The sequence below is a fragment of the Prionailurus bengalensis genome, chromosome B1 (assembly GCF_016509475.1).
Source record: "Prionailurus bengalensis isolate Pbe53 chromosome B1, Fcat_Pben_1.1_paternal_pri, whole genome shotgun sequence".
In the NCBI taxonomy this organism is placed as follows: domain Eukaryota; kingdom Metazoa; phylum Chordata; class Mammalia; order Carnivora; family Felidae; genus Prionailurus; species Prionailurus bengalensis.
This window is the reverse complement of record NC_057344.1, coordinates 40,464,378-40,482,420: the sequence shown is the minus strand read 5'-3', so window position 1 is coordinate 40,482,420 and position 18,043 is coordinate 40,464,378. Positions and strand designations below refer to the sequence as shown.

Genomic DNA, 18,043 nt, shown 5'->3' with positions numbered 1-18,043 from the left:
ACTGTGAGATCATGACCTGAGCTGGAATCAAGAATTGGACGCTTAACTAACTGAGCCACCTAGACACCCCTAAAGATTTTACTTTTAAGTAATCTCTACCCGCAGTGTGGGGCTCAAACTCACAACCTTGAGATCAAGGGTCACATGCTCCACTGACTGAGCCAGCCAGGTGCTCCTACACATCACATTTTAAATATTACTTCTGCAAGAGACCAGGAAGACAACACAACGTATTGCTAATGCGTCATCATACTCAGCATCACTGCTTAAGGAACAGAGGAAGACAACAATGTTGCAAAGTTTCATTTAGTTAATGTCCTTGGAAGCTCACCACCAATGTGGGCAAGCCTCAGGTTCTAGAACCTTGGACAGCAGGAGTTCTAAGCTGAAGTGGTTTCTGGCTGCCCTACAGTGCTACCTACCTACCTACACATGCATGAAGATTGCTGTGTTTTCTGCACATGGAGGACCCCCATCCCCTACCCCCTTTAAGACTGTAGCCTCTGATTGATTGTGCATGCTTTGTGTACTCTTGGGTTCAGTTCTCTGCCTGTTTTCCTTTAGACTCCAATCCCTCTTTTCGTTTGCTCTCACTTAAATGTTGACACTCAGGTTCTGTCCTCAGCCTTTTCTAACTCTAGAACCTGGTTACGGGTGAGAAACTGTTCCGGGTCCCATCTGCCTGTCCTCGGAGGTTCTGATACACCTCAGGGGCCTTCTCAGAATGAAGGTGGTCTGATGACAGCAGCATACCTCCTCACTCAGGTTTCAAATAAATTGTAAATTAGGACAAGGTGTCAACAGATACAAGCCAAAGGCTGTATCTTTAGATGAAGGCTAGTTGACAGGGCAGTCCTCCCCCTCCCCCGCAGTCCTCCCCAGTTGACAGGGCAGTCCTCCTCCAGGTGGAATGGAGGAGGGGGTTCTTGTGCTTCCAAGAGGAAGATGAGAGGAACTAACTCCAACGTGCCCAGTTCATTCTTCCCAAATACACCATCCATATGCACTCCCTTGCCCCTGGCGGAGGGAACATAAGGGTAAAGAGAGGCCAGAGTGTGATGCTAAAGGTGGGCCAGTCCTGTGAAGGAGACACTGAGAAGGGAGCACAGCATTCATGGTATGTGTGCTTTTAATCATAGCCAATCCCCACCTCCTCCCAGAGATTGGGCTTGTCTGCCAAGGAAACATCCAAACCTGGAGGGGTTGGGGTGAGTGGGGTATGTGCTTCAACACAGCTCCTAGCGATCCTCACACATCCACTGCATTCAGCCCTTGCACGTCACTGGCCCATTTTCCTGACAGCTGCCCTCTAAAGCTCTTCCCAAAGTTAGCGCCATCTAAGAAGGCCCTCCTGCCCACCTCCAAGCCTTTCCTGCAAGCTGCCTGCCAGACCCTCTTCTCAGATAGTCTGCAGGCATCTAAAACTCACCGATTCTCAAACTGAACAATGCCATCACTGTCCACTTTGTACCTGGACTTTCAGCCAAATCGCTGCCTCTTCCATGAAAGCTTCCCCAAGGTTTATACCACACTGTCATGCAGTTTTGTTTTGCCCACCTCCCCTCCTGCCTGTGAACGCTTAGAAGCCTGTCTTCTGACCTCCAGTGGCCAGGCCAATACCTGGCACGTGATAAACATCCAATGGATGTTTACTGAATGGATGAAAATGAGCCCTTGGCAGGTGGGCCTGGTTTTGTCTGCCAAGTCATGGGGATTTCTGCATACTGACTGTACAGACTGAGGTTCCCTTTGGCAAATGCTCATATTTTTTCTGTGGCCATCAAAGAAATAGATACTGATATTTCTAGCAACTCTTTGAGTTATGATACAATTATTCTGTGAGGTGACTTCACCTGCAATTTTTAAAAGGTTCTGGCAAGATGGTCACTATTGCAATTACACTGGACCCCACTGGGTGTCGCTGTTGCTGCTTAGAGGCGATAATAGCCCAGCTGTGGAGTTCGGGCCTTCTGTCCTGCAGGTCCTTCCTTTTGACCTCACTCCCTAGCACCATACGGACACATACTTTGGAATGTCTACATTCAGGGCTTGCTTTAACCAAATGTCAAGGCTTCGGGAAAGGCAAGGGAATTGGCCATCCTACTGTAACCCAAAGCCCTCTTGCTCTGTTAGGTTCTCAATTTGTTCTGGCCTGTCCAGATGGAGACCAGATGATCAATCACACTTGTCGAGTCTGAAACTCCTTACTTTAAATCAGACTGAATTCCTATTTCTTTTATAAAAACAGTCAGAATAAGCCTCTCGCCTTTTCTTCCTAGGCTTCCTTCAAGTTCTTAGTCACCTGGCTGTGTTCCTTCCGGACACCCTCCTCCCAGCCCTACGGCACTATCCTCCTTTTTCTAGAGGCCACAGTTGTGGACACAGTCTGACAGCTGCTCAGAGGAAGAGGCCGGTGGGGAAGCCTGGTCCTCTTACCATTTGGCTGCCTGGACCTTTTCCTCATTCTGTGCCTTAGTTTCTCCAGTGCCTGGCCAGCTCCAGGTGTTCCAAAGACTGGTGTTTCAGTGTCATGGGGTGATGGAGTGTAGGTGACTTTCCCCTTTTTTTCATAGCATGCTTCAGGGTTGTTTTGTTGTCTTCTTAATAATAAAGGGTGAAGCACTATGAAAATATTTAAGAAGGTGACGATCCAAGGACAGGACTCCCTGTCTTCATGAGAATTCAACCGTATCCTACAGGTCCCCCCGATCTTTTTCTTCCCTCACCAAGCACGCAGAGAACCCATCGTCCCGTTTCTTTTGGTCTCTGGCTGTTTTGTTCAACTATGGCTTCTTTGCTATTCATTTTCTCCATCTAATTTAATGTTTTCCTCCAAGCAGCCCACCTAAGGGGAGCCATCCACAAAAAGTGGTCAGTGAATAACCACAAGGGAAGGCAAACACACACACTTGTTCATGGAGCCCTATTCTGAGCCAGGCCTGGAGTGGCCCCCTTCATCACACTGTCCCCCAGAACTCCATACAGCCCCACAGGAGGCCTTGGGGTCCCCAGGGAGGAAACTGGAACTGGCAGGGCCCAGTGCTCCCTGATGCCAGGAACCACCTTGGCAGGAGCACTTCGAGGTCAACCACAGGGTGAGGCTGAACCTCATCTGAGGACTCAGAACACAGTGCATCATCCTTGGGTGCTCTTTGCACGGTAATTGAATATTTGTGATTGAATAAATTCACTGAGGCCTAATTTTACATTCCATTTTCAGAATGATGGATTTTTTTTTTTCTGCAGCTTATTCTGAGGGGACAGGACTTTTTAAAAAAAAATGTTAAAAACGAATGAATGTGTTTACATATTTGCTCAAAAGTTCAGTCCTTTTGGAAAGGCAGAAAATGAAGGAATTAAAAGGCTGTCTGGGGAACTCAAGTTCCCGTGGACAACCCGCGCTCCGTGCACGCTGTGAACCTCCCAGAGGAGCGGGGACACAGGGAAGCCAGGGTCTCCAAGGGCGCCCCTCTCCGCCCCAGACAGCAGAGGGTGTGATCTGGTGACAAAATCAGTTGCCAGGGTCGTCGGAGTTCCCCTCCTCAGAGAAGTGTTTGCATTTTTAGAGAGAGGCTGATTACGATGACGTCAGAGGAAGGACTCCAGGTGGCCCGGGGCGAGGAAGCCCCTTACCGGCGTCCCTCCCCCTCCGAGGTGACCCATCCTCGGCCGGACCTCGGGTACCCTCGTGGGGAGGGGAGGGAGTGGCCCCCTCTATCAGGTAACAGGCTGCGCGGGGGTGCGCCGGTGACAGAGCTGCATGCTTAGTCATTCGGAGGCTCAGTGTGCATGTGACCTTTGTCCCACTTCGTTTCCTGGGCCTCTGTCCCTGCTGCCCTGGCTGCGGGGGCTGCGCTGGGGCCCAGGGCCCTGGACCGCAGCTTGCCAGCTGGCGCTGTTGTGACTGTTTCTTCTTTAAATTTAGGAGGAAATAGAACTTCTTCAATCTGATAAAGCTTTATTAGAAGAGGGTAAAATTGAAAGGCCTAGAATGCCATTTGAAAAATCACGGAAAGCAAATTTGTGGAGATGAACTTTTTACACCTGGTCAGCTTTCCTCACCTGTTACCTGCCTGGCTCCAGAAGGCGACGGGGCAGGCGGCCCCTGCGCGGAGGCCGGAGGAGTTTGCTTCAGCTCAAAGGTTTGCTTTTGGGGCTGCTTGAGTCGAGAAGAGAGTGAGCCTTTTTCTGCTAGGTCCTTAGCGCTGAACATGTGAACCCCCGCCCCGCCTCCCCTCAGGAGGCTGGCTGACTCCAGAGTCGAGGGGGCAAGGCTGAACGCAGAAGTGTGATACACCCTTTAATAAAATCCCATCCCGGGACAAACCCTCCCGTCAAATTGCTGAAGGATCAAGGGGGGGGGGGGGGGCGGGGTGCGCATGCACACGTGTGTGGAGTGCGTGTGCATGCGTGCTAACAGTGGGCATTTCAGGATGCTGGGTTGTGTGACTCATTTTTTCCTTTTCTTACACACATATATATATTTTTTAATTTTTTAAAAATGTTTATTTTTGAGAGAGCGTGAGCAGGGGAGGGGCAGAGAGAGGGAGATACAGATCCCAAGCAGGCTCCAGGCTCCGAGGTGTCCCCCAAAACTGTGAGATCATGACCTGAGCAGAAGTCAGATGCTTAGCCTTAAGCTTAACCGACTGAGCCACCCAGGCGCCCAGCACGTATATTTTTTGCACAAACATGTAACAGTCGTAAAATACAGTTATTTGAAAAGTAGAAGTAAAATTACGTAGCTTTTATTTTTGTGGAAACTGAACAAAAAAACATTGAATAATTAGAAAAAGACTTCAGAGGCAACCTTTTGAAGGGCATTTTTTTATTATAAATTTAATATGGTTGATTAATGAAAAATCACAATGAAGTACCAAGAAAACGTTTGTCAATATAAAAATTTTAGCAGCATTTCCACGGTTTCAGGCTCCAGCATCACTCACACTCCCTCCCTCCCGCTTTCAGGACAGAATCCAGTGGGACTACAGTAGAGCCTCAAGATGTTCAGCTTAGTAAAGGCCTCAAGGAAATCCTCAAATCCAGTGTATTGTCTGATATTTCAACTCTACCCCCTCCTGAATGTCAACTCACTCGCCTTAGTGTTTTAAGAATTCGCTTTTTCAGGCTGCAGGGGAGAGTACGGGTGAAAATTTAAACTGGACTTGGTGTGTGGTGCTTGATCGGGCAGCCTCACGTATGTACATTCTCTATACGATGACGACGACGACGACGACGACGGGCCACTGCAGGGCTCACCAGTAACTAGCGAGTGGTGGCAGTGGGGGCGGGGGACAGGAAGTAGGATGCTCGTAACGAGCACGTGACAGGGGGCTGGTGCTTCGGCCTCTGCCCTGCTAGGGGGCAGGCCGGGGCGAGGCGGTCTCGCTACAGCCTAGGTTAACAGTAGGATTCATGGGAAGGGGAGAAAGACAGTATGAAAATATAATACTGGCAAACTATTCCCCTGCTTCTTTGGTACTTTCCAAAATTCTCTGATCAAAAAAGTATATGGGAAGCACACCATTAAAAAATTACCGTTTTAAGTATTTACAGAGGCAATTATGATATATTACATAATCAATACACAGTATATGAACAAATTCCTCAGTGAAAGCACTTGTGAACTCCTACCCCAGTATTACTCAAGAGCACACCCCCGGACGTACAGCTTCCCAAATGTGCATCCAACCCGATTCACACTTATCTTACAGTATATTCAATGGGAAAAATAGCACTTTCCAATCTACACTTTCCTTTTAAAAGGTTCTTAAAATTTGCCACTGAAATCATTCCGTACAAAGATTTGTTGAATATTGAATTCTAGACAATATTTCTCCACTCCCATTTCGAGTATGTTTGAAATAATGCTATCTATTCTATGTATACAATATATATTTAACATATAAGTAACTGCACCACGTTATGTCACCACGATACCAGTTTAATGCACATGATTATGTACAGTAGTTAAGTTAGCTCTGGAGGATGACTCTCTACAGTGTAGGTGAACAGTGTGGTTTGGAACCATATGAAAGGGCCACGGACAAGCTGGCTGGGAGACAGCCCGTGCGCAGGCAGCGTGCGTGTAACACGCCACCCACACATACCCACACCAGACCCTCCCTTGTGTACTGGGCGGAAGAAGACAAATCACACATATGGAAGAATCCCGTACATGAGAAGAGCCATGATAGCAGCACTGAACAACCCGGCCACGGGGACAGTCACAAACCAGGCCACAAAGATGTTCCGGAAGAGGCGCCAGTCCACGGCTTTCCGGGAGCGGATCCAGCCCACGGCCACCACGGACCCCACCTGCCGGAGCACAAAGATTTAACAGTAAAAACAGAGGTCCACAGATCTGAAGGCGAGACACAAAATCTGCGTTCAACCAATGTAAATTGGCTCATCTCAGAAGGAAACTGAATTCTATATAATATTACCAATTCCTTCCCCTCCATTTGTTAAAGCTTTTAAAATAGTTTAGATTTCAGGTACAGTTACTTTAGGATTATTCTATTTAGCATATAGTTCTGGTATACTTTTCCACCTATGTTCTGCTCTGTTTGAGTGGAACTTTAGCCAATGACATGTTTTCTATTCTCTCTGCACCTTATAAACTATGAATGTTCTTGTTTTAAATATTCCATAGGTAGGACACTGCTTACTGCAATTTATGAACCTGTTTTAATCACATAATGAAATGGCAATAACGTATCCTTCTCTTAGAATAACAGCATCATAAATGTTGGAGCTGGAGAAGACCTTTGAGAGTATCTAATCAGCGTCATTTTTTACAGAGGATAACAGATCCCGAGAGGATTCGGGAGCACGAGGAGCTATCGTAAATCACAGCCGACTGAGGACTACAACTCCGGCCTCTTGATTTTAAACTGGTTTTCTCCTCCATCTCAAACTGCTTGCAGCTTTTGTACTTTAGCTAGTGTGAGGTGCAGGAAAAAAGTAAAAAGTGAAGTGAAATAAAATAAAATGAACATAAATATTATTGGATCTAAACTGTCACTCATGTCTCCCAAATGACACGTACAGATACTTGAAAATCAGAATGTCAACAATGATTTCAAGTATTTTTGTTTTTTTTTATCGAGAAATTTTACTTATGAACAAAATACAAATAGGAAAAATACAATATGTTGTCAAGAAGGGTATAAGAATAAATGGGTTAAAGACAAAGAAAAATGGGGCTTCTGGTTGGCTCAATCAGTACAACATGCTCAACTATTTTTTTAAACACTCACAGTTCATTTTATGGTTTGTTGAAAGTTTAAAGGAAAAAAGACTCAACTTTAAGTACCCTAAAAATGAAAATCATAAGAAAGTACAATGCCTGTAATATCTCCTGCCTCACTCAGGCTCTGGTGGGGCTCAGCACTTGACAGAATGCCCTTGACCATTTGTGAGGTGGATTTTTAAGATCTCTATAAAATAGGCTTTGTCTCTACCGACCCTCAAATACTCCAGAATCAGCAATGACCAATGAGTCAAATATCAAGCAGGGTCTAACCACAGAAAAAATAAAAGCCAACCCTTTAGATTGTTTATGGATGCAAACTGCAATGCCAAAAACAGCAGCATATTTAAAGGCAGTTAATCTGACATTTTGTCAAAGCCAGGTGGTGATTAACATCTCCAGGACAGCAACTGACTAACCTGAGTAAGGGGCCATCAAAATGACTGATTTTATTTAAACTCTTTGGCCATAATCAGTACCCTGTATGAACCTGATAATCCTGCTTAGCAGTTCCTAGAACATGACAGACAATCGGGAGTTTTCTACTGCATAAGGATCAGCTAGTTTCTGTTGGTTTTCAAATATGGTCAAATCCACACACACTAGTTCCTGAGATTAAATTCTTCCTGTTGCTCACAGTCTCTCTGGAGCACTGTCCTCTTTAGCACACCTCCTGTTGTTCTGGATTCCCTTTGGGAGGACACCCTCAAGTTTCCATTTTATCTCCACCCTCTTCCTTTCTTAGAACACTTTTTACTTTTTTTTTTTTTAAATGAGAGAGAGAGAGAGAGAGCATGAGTAGGGGAGAGGGGCTGAGGAAGAGAGAGAGAGAGAGAGAGAGAGAGAGAGAGAGAGAATCTTAAGCAGGCTCCATGCTCAGCCCTGGAGCCTGATGACATGGGGCTTGATTCCATGATCATGACCTGAGCCGAAATCAAGAGTCGGATGTTCAGTCAGCTGACTGAGCCACCCAGGTGCCTCTAGAACATTTTTTTTTTTTAAAGCATAAAGTTAGAATAATATATAATAAGTTTATGTACTAGGAGGGATAGACAATTATTCAGACCCCCACTATTGTCCTATTTACATATTCCTTTCTTGTATTTTTTATCAATATCCTTTTGTTTGTAAGTAATAGGGCATACTGCTCCTTTCTTAAAAAAAAATTAACATTATAGGCATCTTCCCATAGTGTTCACAGCCTTTATGATTATCATGAAAAATGACACACCCTTAAGGTGGATGTACCTTAATTTATTTAACCGTTTCCAGTTTGCTTCCAATTTTTCCCTACTGGAAATAGTTTCATGATTAATGTATTCATTCATATCACTTATATTTAGGCTTAATAAATAATATTCCCTGAAACAGATTATTAAAGAGGGCATTTAGTTTTAGTTTTTATTTTATTTTTAATACCAATATAGTTAACAATACAGGGTTATATTAATTTCAGGTATACAATATTCAATAATTTAAAGGGTGCATTTTATTTTTTTAAATTTTTTTTTTTTCAACGTTTATTTATTTTTGGGACAGAGAGAGACAGAACATGAACGGGGGAGGGGCAGAGAGAGAGGGAGACACAGAACCGGAAACAGGCTCCAGGCTCTGAGCCATCTGCCCAGAGCCCGACTCGGGGCTCGAACTCACAGACCGCGAGATTGTGACCTGGCTGAAGTCGGACGCTTAACCGACTGCGCCACCCAGGCACCCCAAAGGGTGCATTTTAAAAAAATACCTTGAAATAATTTGAAACTTAGGGAAAAGTTGTAAGAACTCCATATACCTTTTACCCAAATTCACCTTTTTCTAACCTTTTGTCACAATCTATGAAGAAACATTTTAATACTATTAAAATACCCTGCTCATCAACCTCCCTCTGTCCTCCTGCTAAAGACTCTGCAATCCAGCCTTTATTACAATGGTTGCAACACAGTAATTTACCAGCTCCCCTCCTCATGTGTCAGAGGAAGTGCTGCTCGCAGGAAGAAGTCTCCTCTCCTAACGCATTTAGGATCGTAATACATCCTGCCAAATAGTTTTATAAACAGTTGTAAATACACAAGGTTGTCGATAATCTGTGAATTTAGGCACACTGTAAAAACACTACAAATTGTTTTTTGCTAACCAATCATAAAACGTATTACTGTTGCTTTAATTTGCATATTTTAATTACTCCGAAGGTTGAACTTACTTTTATTTATTTATCCAATTTACTCCTTCTAGTCTTTACATATAAAAATTGCCTCTCCATGTATTTTGCCCATTTAAATACTGGAATCTAAGTGTGTCCCTTATTTATTTATGTGTGGTCTTTACTGAATGATATTAACTGTTAATGCAAGTCATTTTCCCAATTCCGTATTTTGCTTTGTTTCACATTCAAATTTCTAATTCCACACAACAAATTACACTGCACTTTTCTCCTGTAATTTACCCTTGAATATTTGATAAATATTTAATTGTATAAGATTCTATTTTATTCTAACTTTTAAAATGTTTTAAAAATGCTATTTAAGCCATCAGATATGTATTTTCTGAGAGCTGTGTGTCTTTGTTTTTCTAGACTGACAGCCAGCTAGTCAACATCGTTTACCCAACATCATCGAACTGTATGCTCCTCTATAATAGGTGCCCTCTTGGACCTGTCTACTGGTTTTATACAAATTGTGGCAAAATATGTACACAATGAAACGTATCATTTTAGCCATTTTTAAGTGTACAATTGAGTGGCATAAAGTTTATTTGCACTGTCCTGCAACCATCATCTCCATCCATCTCCAGACCTTCGTCGTCTTCCCCAGCTGAGACTGCGCGGGGCCACACTGCTGCCCAGCCTCCGTGTATTTTTAACTCGTCTCTTGTACTTTCTCGCTCGTAAGGCTGGTCCTTCCTCATCGTTTTTCATTTTAGATCATTTCAGATTCTTACTAACTTAACCTACCAAATTCACTTTAAGTCAGTTTGTAAAGTCAGAAGAAAACTCCTTATAAAATTGAGCTTTCCTGTCGGGTAACAGTGTCTCGTCTGCGGGTGTTCTTTCACCTCTGTGCAGTCTTGTGCCTTCTTCATGTTCCTCACTCCCATTTATTAGGATTATTCTGAAATACCCTTCTTTTTGCTGCAATCCTGGGGGTGGGTGTTCTGGTTTTTATTACATTTTCATTCTGGCTACTGCTGACAGACAAACTCTATAGAGTTCTGTATTTTTATGTGGGCTTGGTCATTTTCACTGAATTCTAGCAGTATTTTAAGAGATACATGCAGAATTTTATCAAATGTCTTTTTGGCATATATCTCAATAGACGATCATATGTTGTTTTTTAATGGATAAGCCCTATTATATTGAAGATGTCAGAATACCTTTCTTGGGATTCACTCAACACCTATTTTGTTGAGCACTTATGAGGGGCCAGCCCTGTGCAGGTGCTGCCGTGTTCAGAGCCTGCTTTCCTGTAATCTGGAAAATTAATTTGATCCTGCTGAAATGTTTTTTCATAAACTCATTGATGTTATTAGCACCTTACATTTTATACTAATATTCATATGTAAATATAGCTTTCATTGTCATGTTTATTAAAAAAAATTTTTTTAAATATTTTTGAGAGACAGAGTTTTGAGAAAGGGAGACACAGAATCTGAGGCAAGCTCCAGGCTCCAAGCTGTCAGCACAGAGCCCGACTGGGGCTTGAACTCACAGACCATGAGATCATGACCTGAGCCAAAGTCAGATGTTTAACCGACTGAGCCACCCGGTGGCCCCTATGTTTATTTTTTTTAATGTTTATTTTTGAGAGAGAGAGGGGCAGAGAGAGAGGAGAGAGGAAGACAGAGTATCCGAAGCAGGCTCCACATGGACAGCAGAGAGCCTGATATGGGGCTCAAACTCATCAGCTTCGAGATCATGACCTGAGCCAAAATTAAGAAGCTTAAGACGCTTAACTGAGTCACCCAGGTGCCCCACATTGTCATGTTTTATTAGGTATTAGTCAATGTCATTAGAGTTTTGGTATTGGGGTTATTCAGTATATGCTTTATAGAACAAAATGAGGAGTTTCCTCTTCTATTTTGTTTTTTTCTACCTTGTGGAAAGTTTACATAAAGTGAAAATTATTCTTTTAAAATGGAAGAGGTGATCTAATGCATCCATTGAGAAGTGGAGTCAGTTGTGCCCCCTCCTTTTTGGTTTTTCAGGTAGAAGAATTGTTTTTGGAGACTGTCCTTAATTTCTCCCTCCGGCTCTAGTCAGATTTTCTACGTTTTCCTACTTCTTTGTCAGTATTTGTCATGTATATTTTTTGCAGAAAATAATGCCTTTTACAAAGGTTTCTAAATTCTTCACATTTTGAATAACCACTTTTCTCTCTCCTTCCCCTTCAGGATTTATTTTTATTTTAGAGAAAGCAAGAGCATGAGTGGGGGGAGAGGGGCAGAGGAAGAGAGAATCCTTTTTTTTTTTTTTAATGTTTATTTTTGGGAGAGAGAGAGCACGAGTAGGGGAGGAGCAGAGAGAGAGGGAGACACAGAATCCAAAGCAGGCTCCAGACCCTGAGCTGTCAGCACAGAGCCCAATGTGGGGCGTGAACCCATGAACTGTCACATCATGACCTGAGCTTAACTGACTGAGCCACCCAGGAGCCCCAGAGAGAGGGAGAGAGAGAGAAACAATCTTAATCAGGCTCCACGCTCAGTGCAGAGCCTGATGCCGGGCTTAATCCACGACCCTGGGATCATGACCTGAGTCAAAATCAAAAGTCGGACGCTGAACTGACTGAGCCACCCAGGTGCCCCAGTACTTTTGGTTTTAAATTTGTTTTGCTTTTATAATTATTATACCTTTCTTACTGTTTCCTCAGAATTTTTATTGTACTGTACCTTTTATAAACTCCTAATTTAATGTCTAGTTCTTGGGGTGCCTGGGTGACCCAGTTGGTTAAGTGACCGACTTTGGCTCAGGTCATGATCTCACAGTTTGTGAGTTTGAGCCACACATCGGGCTCTGTGCTGACAGCTCAGAGCCTGGAGCCTACTTCAGATTCTATGTCTCCCCCTCTCTCTACCCCTCCCCTGCTCATGCTCTGTCTCTCTGTCTCTCAATAATAAATAAATGTTAAAAAAAAATTAATGTCTAGTTCTTTTATCATTCCTTTGCTCAATTAAATCATTTATTAAAGATAGGACTTTTCAATTGAATATAACTTCGGTTCCCAAAGGTTTTTCCATGTATAACTACACACACACACACACACACACACAGCTTTCTTTTTTTTTTTTTTAAATGTTTATTTTTGAGACAGAGAGAGACAGAGCATGAATGGGGGAGGGTCAGAGAGAGAGGGAGACACAGAATCCGAAGCAGGCTCCAGGCTCCTAGCTGTCAGCACAGAGCCCGACGTGGGGCTCGAACTCACAGACCGTGAGATCATGACTTGAGCCGAAGTCAGACACTTAACCGACTGAGCCACCCAGGTGCCCCCACAGCTTTCTTTTTAAGAAAGCTATCATTGTAATTTTTTAACTCCCTGATTCAATTGTTAAAAAGAGCATTTAAAATTGTCCAAGGGATTACTTCCCTTTTTCAACACATAATAAATTTATAGTTTAATTTCATTGTGATTGGTCTGTGTAGTACAACTTCTATTCTTATTTTATAAATGTTATTTTTTAAGAATGTTTATTTTTATTTTTGCTAGAGAGTGTGCATGGGAGAGGGGCAGAGAGAGAGAGGGGGGAACAGAGGATCCGAAGCAGGCTCCACGCTGATCAAGCAGAGATGGGGCTCAAACCTGCACACTGTGAGATCATGACCTGAGCTGAAGCAGGATACTCAACCAACTTAAGCCACCCAGGTACCCCTATTTTATAAATTTTAAAGTGACTTTTATCATGGTCTTCTGAATTTATCATTAATATTTATAAATGCTTGATGATACTTGACGAGAAGGCATGTGATCAGTAGGGTAAAACTTTGGTACATATTTATTAATTATAGTGCTCTAAATCTATTGTCCAAATCTTGTATATTCCTAAATACTTTTTGTCTTCTTCATCTGTCACACACTTAGACACACTAATTTTTGAGTTTTAATGGCTTTTGCCTTTTTAGTTGTTACATTATTTGGATCACAAGGGACCTAGAGTCTGATGTCTTCACTACTGATTAGGTCTTCTGTTGGTATTATTCACTGCTGTATTGTAACCTCCCTCTTAATAAGCTAAATGCGTTTCCAGCTTAAGGCCACTGTCAGGCACCAACAGCAACAAAATTATTGGGAAGTGGGCGGGGGGGGGGGGCGGGGAAGTTAAGTAAGGGAACCAAAGAGCAAGAACTAGAAAATTAAATTAGAGATTAGAATACTAAATTTTTACATTTTTAAAATTAAAAAAAATGTTAAATCAGTAGTGTTTCCTATAAGCGGTTTCAAATCCAAAGGCTGGCTGAGTAATCATTTATGTGACCAATATAGATGAACAATGCGGGTAATTCACAAAAAAGTAATCCCAAACCACCCCACCTGGAATTAAGACATTCTGCATTAACACCACTCTGAATCGCTATTGAAAAGTTCACAAATGTGTTCAACAGTGGCCACTGCCTGTTGTACACCAGGGCTGAAGGTTGAAGCTGATCAAGGCGCACAGAAGGCAAGAACAATTAACAAGTTACTGAAACACACCTCTGTGGATACTTGTATTTTCAAGACTCATTTCTATTTTTTTTTAATTAAGGCTTTCAATTTTAACCAGAGTTATCATCCCAGGAAAATATCTAAGGAACTGAGCCCTATGGTGTGAAATACAAAAATACTTAACACTTAAAGATTTATAGAAAGCAAAACTTGTCATCAAAGATGGTCTTACCTCTGCCTTGTGAAATATATGATTATACTATTATATTATACTATTCTGGATACTATGAATTGTCTAATTATTCGTTTCCAAATTATACATTCAACCAACATCTGTATCACTTAATGAAGGTTTATAAATTTTCTTACATAGGGTATAAAATTTAAACTATGCCCTTAGCTATGTACACTTAGAAAAAAGCATGAATAAATAAAATCTACCCAGATAAATTCAAAAGCTTATTTCAACAATGATATCCATCTTTTTTTCCTGCCAAGTTCCTAACTTTTGACCTCCTTCTGAGGAAGGCAGCTGTAAGCAAAAAAACCTAACAAGCAGATAGGAGGGGAAGCAGGGAAGCAGGAAAAAATCTAATAGGTAGTATGATTGTTCCTGAAAACATGATGGCGTCCAGTTATGATTTTATGTGGAGGTCAACACACTTTGAATGTTTCCAGAGTCGTGGTGTTGCTCACACAGGGCCTTGGTCTTACATTTCAGCCACACCTGCCACGTGGGGCCCGCTGCATGCCAAGCCTGTGCTGCAGGAGGGATAAGTGCTCTGCACCAGGGCGGCTGAGAACTCTTCCCAGTGCCCCAACATCCAGGCTTTGTGCTCCAGGTCTGGAGAGCCAGGACTCCGACTTTAGCTACTGCAGTGACTAGCTCTGGGCCTTGTCCACCAGCCCACGATCAATGATACTGGACAGACAGATTAGAATCCGAGTTGAGCTCTGGCTCCAGTCTATTTGATAGCTGACATCCACTGTGGTCTCATGTTAAGGAGACTTTTTTTTTTTAAGTTTTAAAAAACTTATTTATTTTTTTTATTTTGAGAGAGAGAGAGATAAGAGTGTGTGTGTGTGTGGGGGGGGCACAAGTGGGCAGAGAGAGACGGAGACACAGAATCAGAAACAGGCTCCAGGCTCTGCCCCAGAGCCCACTGTGGGGCTCAAACCCATGAGCCATGAGATCATGACCTGAGCTGAAGTCAGACACTTAACCGACTAAGCCACCCCAGGCACCCCTGTGTTGCTTTTTCAAGAGGTCTTTCAACTGGTGTGAAAGTTTGCCTTCACTAGGCTTGCTCACATGCGGGGTTAATCATTGAAAAGACAGTAACATTTATTTAAAAGCAGCCCCAAAGACTCTTCACGCCTACAGAAAAGTTCAAAGCCTATTTTCTTTGGGAGAAAAATATATTTAATAAGAGGCAGTTCCTCTCTGCTCCCACACACCAGCAAGCTGAAATTGATGTGGAGTAAGGTGGAAGATGATCACTCTTCATTCCATATAGTTTTACGGTTTGAAATATTTCACTGAACATGTGCTTCTTTTCTAAGTTTTAAATAACTGAAATTAGAACAGTAGTGGTAGGAGCACACAGCACTTCTCCTGCGTTCCTTTTCTCTACTGGACAGGCACACAGGGCTGCACCAAGAGCAGGGCTGGGGCCACACTGGCTGTGCTACACCTCAGCTGGGCCAGTGCCTCGTTGGGTGATCTTGCGAGTTACTTAACCTTTCTATCTTCAGTCTCCTCACTGGTGAGACTGAGGTAATGTTAGCACCCACCTCAGAAGGCTCCTGGGAGGATTAAATGAGTTAATATTCACAGCACACTTAAAACACCGCCGGCAGAGAGCACTTGCCCCGCACATCTTAGTTGTGGCTGGTTACCATTACCGTGATCATCATGGTGAAAATCAGGAGGCACAGAGCATGCAGTGAAGGTCTGATGCTAAAAGTATGATCTTGGGAGAGTGACCTAACTCGGGAGGCCTCAGTTTTCTCATCTGTAAATTGGGAATAACTACTGATTTCACAGGGTTGCTGTGAGTATTAAGCAATACACTGTGCCTGTATAAAGCCCTAAACACAGAGCTTGACTTTCTCCAAGCGCTAAGTGGCAATGATTTTTATAATGAAAATTTGTGCAAATTGAAGGTTTTCTATATACTGTAGCAAAAAAAGGAAAAGAGGAAAAAACAAGGAAACAAAACACCTCTTTCCAAAGAGGCTGATTCTCCATGCCACAAGGTTCCAGATTTGCCAGCTGGCCCACTTAAAATATTCCCATAAATGCCACCTGATATTTTAATATCTGAAGCACGAAGCCATTCACATTTAGTGGCATTTGTTTACAATAAACACATTGGTTGGAGTTTTTTAACTGTGTGTGAACACAGATGGCCATCTTGTCTTGGTTACTGTGGTGCTTGGGTGCCTACAATGGTGCCTCACACAGAGCAGGTACAGAGGAGTTTTTCTGGAATGACATGAACAAATGAACCGAGGACAAATCTGGAAGTGCTTTTGCTTTGTTGGAGTATTTTTGTGTATAGGAGGCCCACTTGAGTATGTTTTAGCACTCTCTCCAGTTGCTGGGCAGACCTGGCTTCCAGTCCTGACTCCTCCCTAGGTGACCTCAGATAACTCCCTGAAACTCACGGAGACTGATTCCTCTTCCTGAATCTTTCAGGTTCCTTGCAGCTCCAGCATTCCCCATTATAAGGAATTCCCTCGTGCACAGCCCTGAGTTTACAGCACTTGGCAGTGATCAATATTCAGCATCACCCCTCACTTAGAATTTACTCTAAGACAATATAGGCAATTTGAGCAATAATACAAAGAAAGAGAACTGACACAACCGAGCCTTACAATTCCATTGAGATGGTTCCTGCTTATGTCTACTTCCACTGTCAACTCCCAGTCCCTTGCACTGGTTGGAACTGAGGGGCATGGCTCCATTTGAGCCTATGAATACGGTTAGTGTACACATGACTTCAATGCAAAATCCACTGTGGAAACGAGAGAGAAACAGGACAAATGGAAAGTGTGAAGCACACGTGGAAGGAGTGAAAGAAAGCTCTTGCTGTACATGCACTGAAAAAGCAAAGTCTGCACCACCGAAGGGGTCCTGCTGCTGAGCACAGAAGGTAGAGAGGGACAATTGGGAAAAGCGAATGCCCACATCCAACAATACACCAGCAGACCCAGCAGACCTTGGGATGGTTGTTTTCACAAACAACCACACACAAATCACTGCCAGCTTTTCTCAGATGCACTGGGTGGCTGTGGACTGATCCCAGCAGCCTGGTGGCAGGGACCTACCTTGCAGTGTGTGGTGCTGACAGGAAGTCCGACGTTGGAGGCGATCACCACCGTGAACGCGGAGGCCAGCTCAATGGTGAAGCCGCTGCGGGAGGGGGCACAAGAGACACATCACAGGCGCTCTTTGTATCAGCCTCACTGACACCCCAGGGGTGCCAGGGTCTCACCAGAACATTCTTTGGGTCGATTGTTGGCTGCTGACTGGGCCAGATGACATTAACAGAAAAGAAACTGCTGCATAATGACAACAATTCACACTAAGACTGTGCATTATACTGTTTACAGCCCTAAATAGGCTTCTCTTTCTGGTATGTTTTCAAAAAGCACACACTGTAGTAACTGGGTCAGAAATTCCTGCTGTGCAAAAAATGCTAAATTAGTCACTTCTAAAGTGGCAGGAAAAAAATCACACTCTCATTTCTAAAATGTGTACTTATTGCAAAAAGAAGTGAATTTTTTTCTCAGATTGCTCATTTTTCTTCAAATCAACCTTACAAAAGAATCATTCATTAAAATGAATTTCAAGGGGGAAAAACTTCTCACAATAAGTAGTTACAAGTCTTAGTTGTTTTCGCAAAGTTCTTCCGTAAGTCTGCACTTCACCCCTACTAGATCCGAAGAGGACACCACAGAAGGACCACACAGAGCCCGGGCAGGTACTGAGCTACAGGCAGCCTGCACAGCGGAACCGCGAAGCGTGGTAGCCCAGAGCTGCTTCCATCCAGCAGGTGAAGCTGGGGCGGCAAATTTTCCGGAAACGCAGACCCAGGGCCCAGGGCCGTTGGCATCCCCTGGGTCCTCACCACTCGCCCTCTGGGCCTCC

General features: G+C 43.4%; 1 protein-coding gene across 7 annotated transcripts in view; it reads right to left on the bottom strand.

Annotated features, from left to right (window-relative positions):
• Window positions 1–4,807: 4,807 nt before the first annotated feature.
• SLC20A2 (solute carrier family 20 member 2) overlaps window positions 4,808–18,043 on the bottom strand; it is a 107,213-nt gene continuing 93,977 nt past the window's right edge. For all 7 annotated transcript variants that reach the window (XM_043562935.1, XM_043562956.1, XM_043562941.1 and 4 more), the window contains 2 exons: window positions 17,221–17,305; window positions 4,808–6,318 (listed from right to left, as the gene is read on the bottom strand). In XM_043562935.1, the coding sequence (XP_043418870.1) occupies window positions 6,154–6,318; window positions 17,221–17,305 (250 nt within the window). In that variant the 3' untranslated portion in view covers window positions 4,808–6,153. The remainder of the gene's footprint in view (window positions 6,319–17,220; window positions 17,306–18,043) is intronic.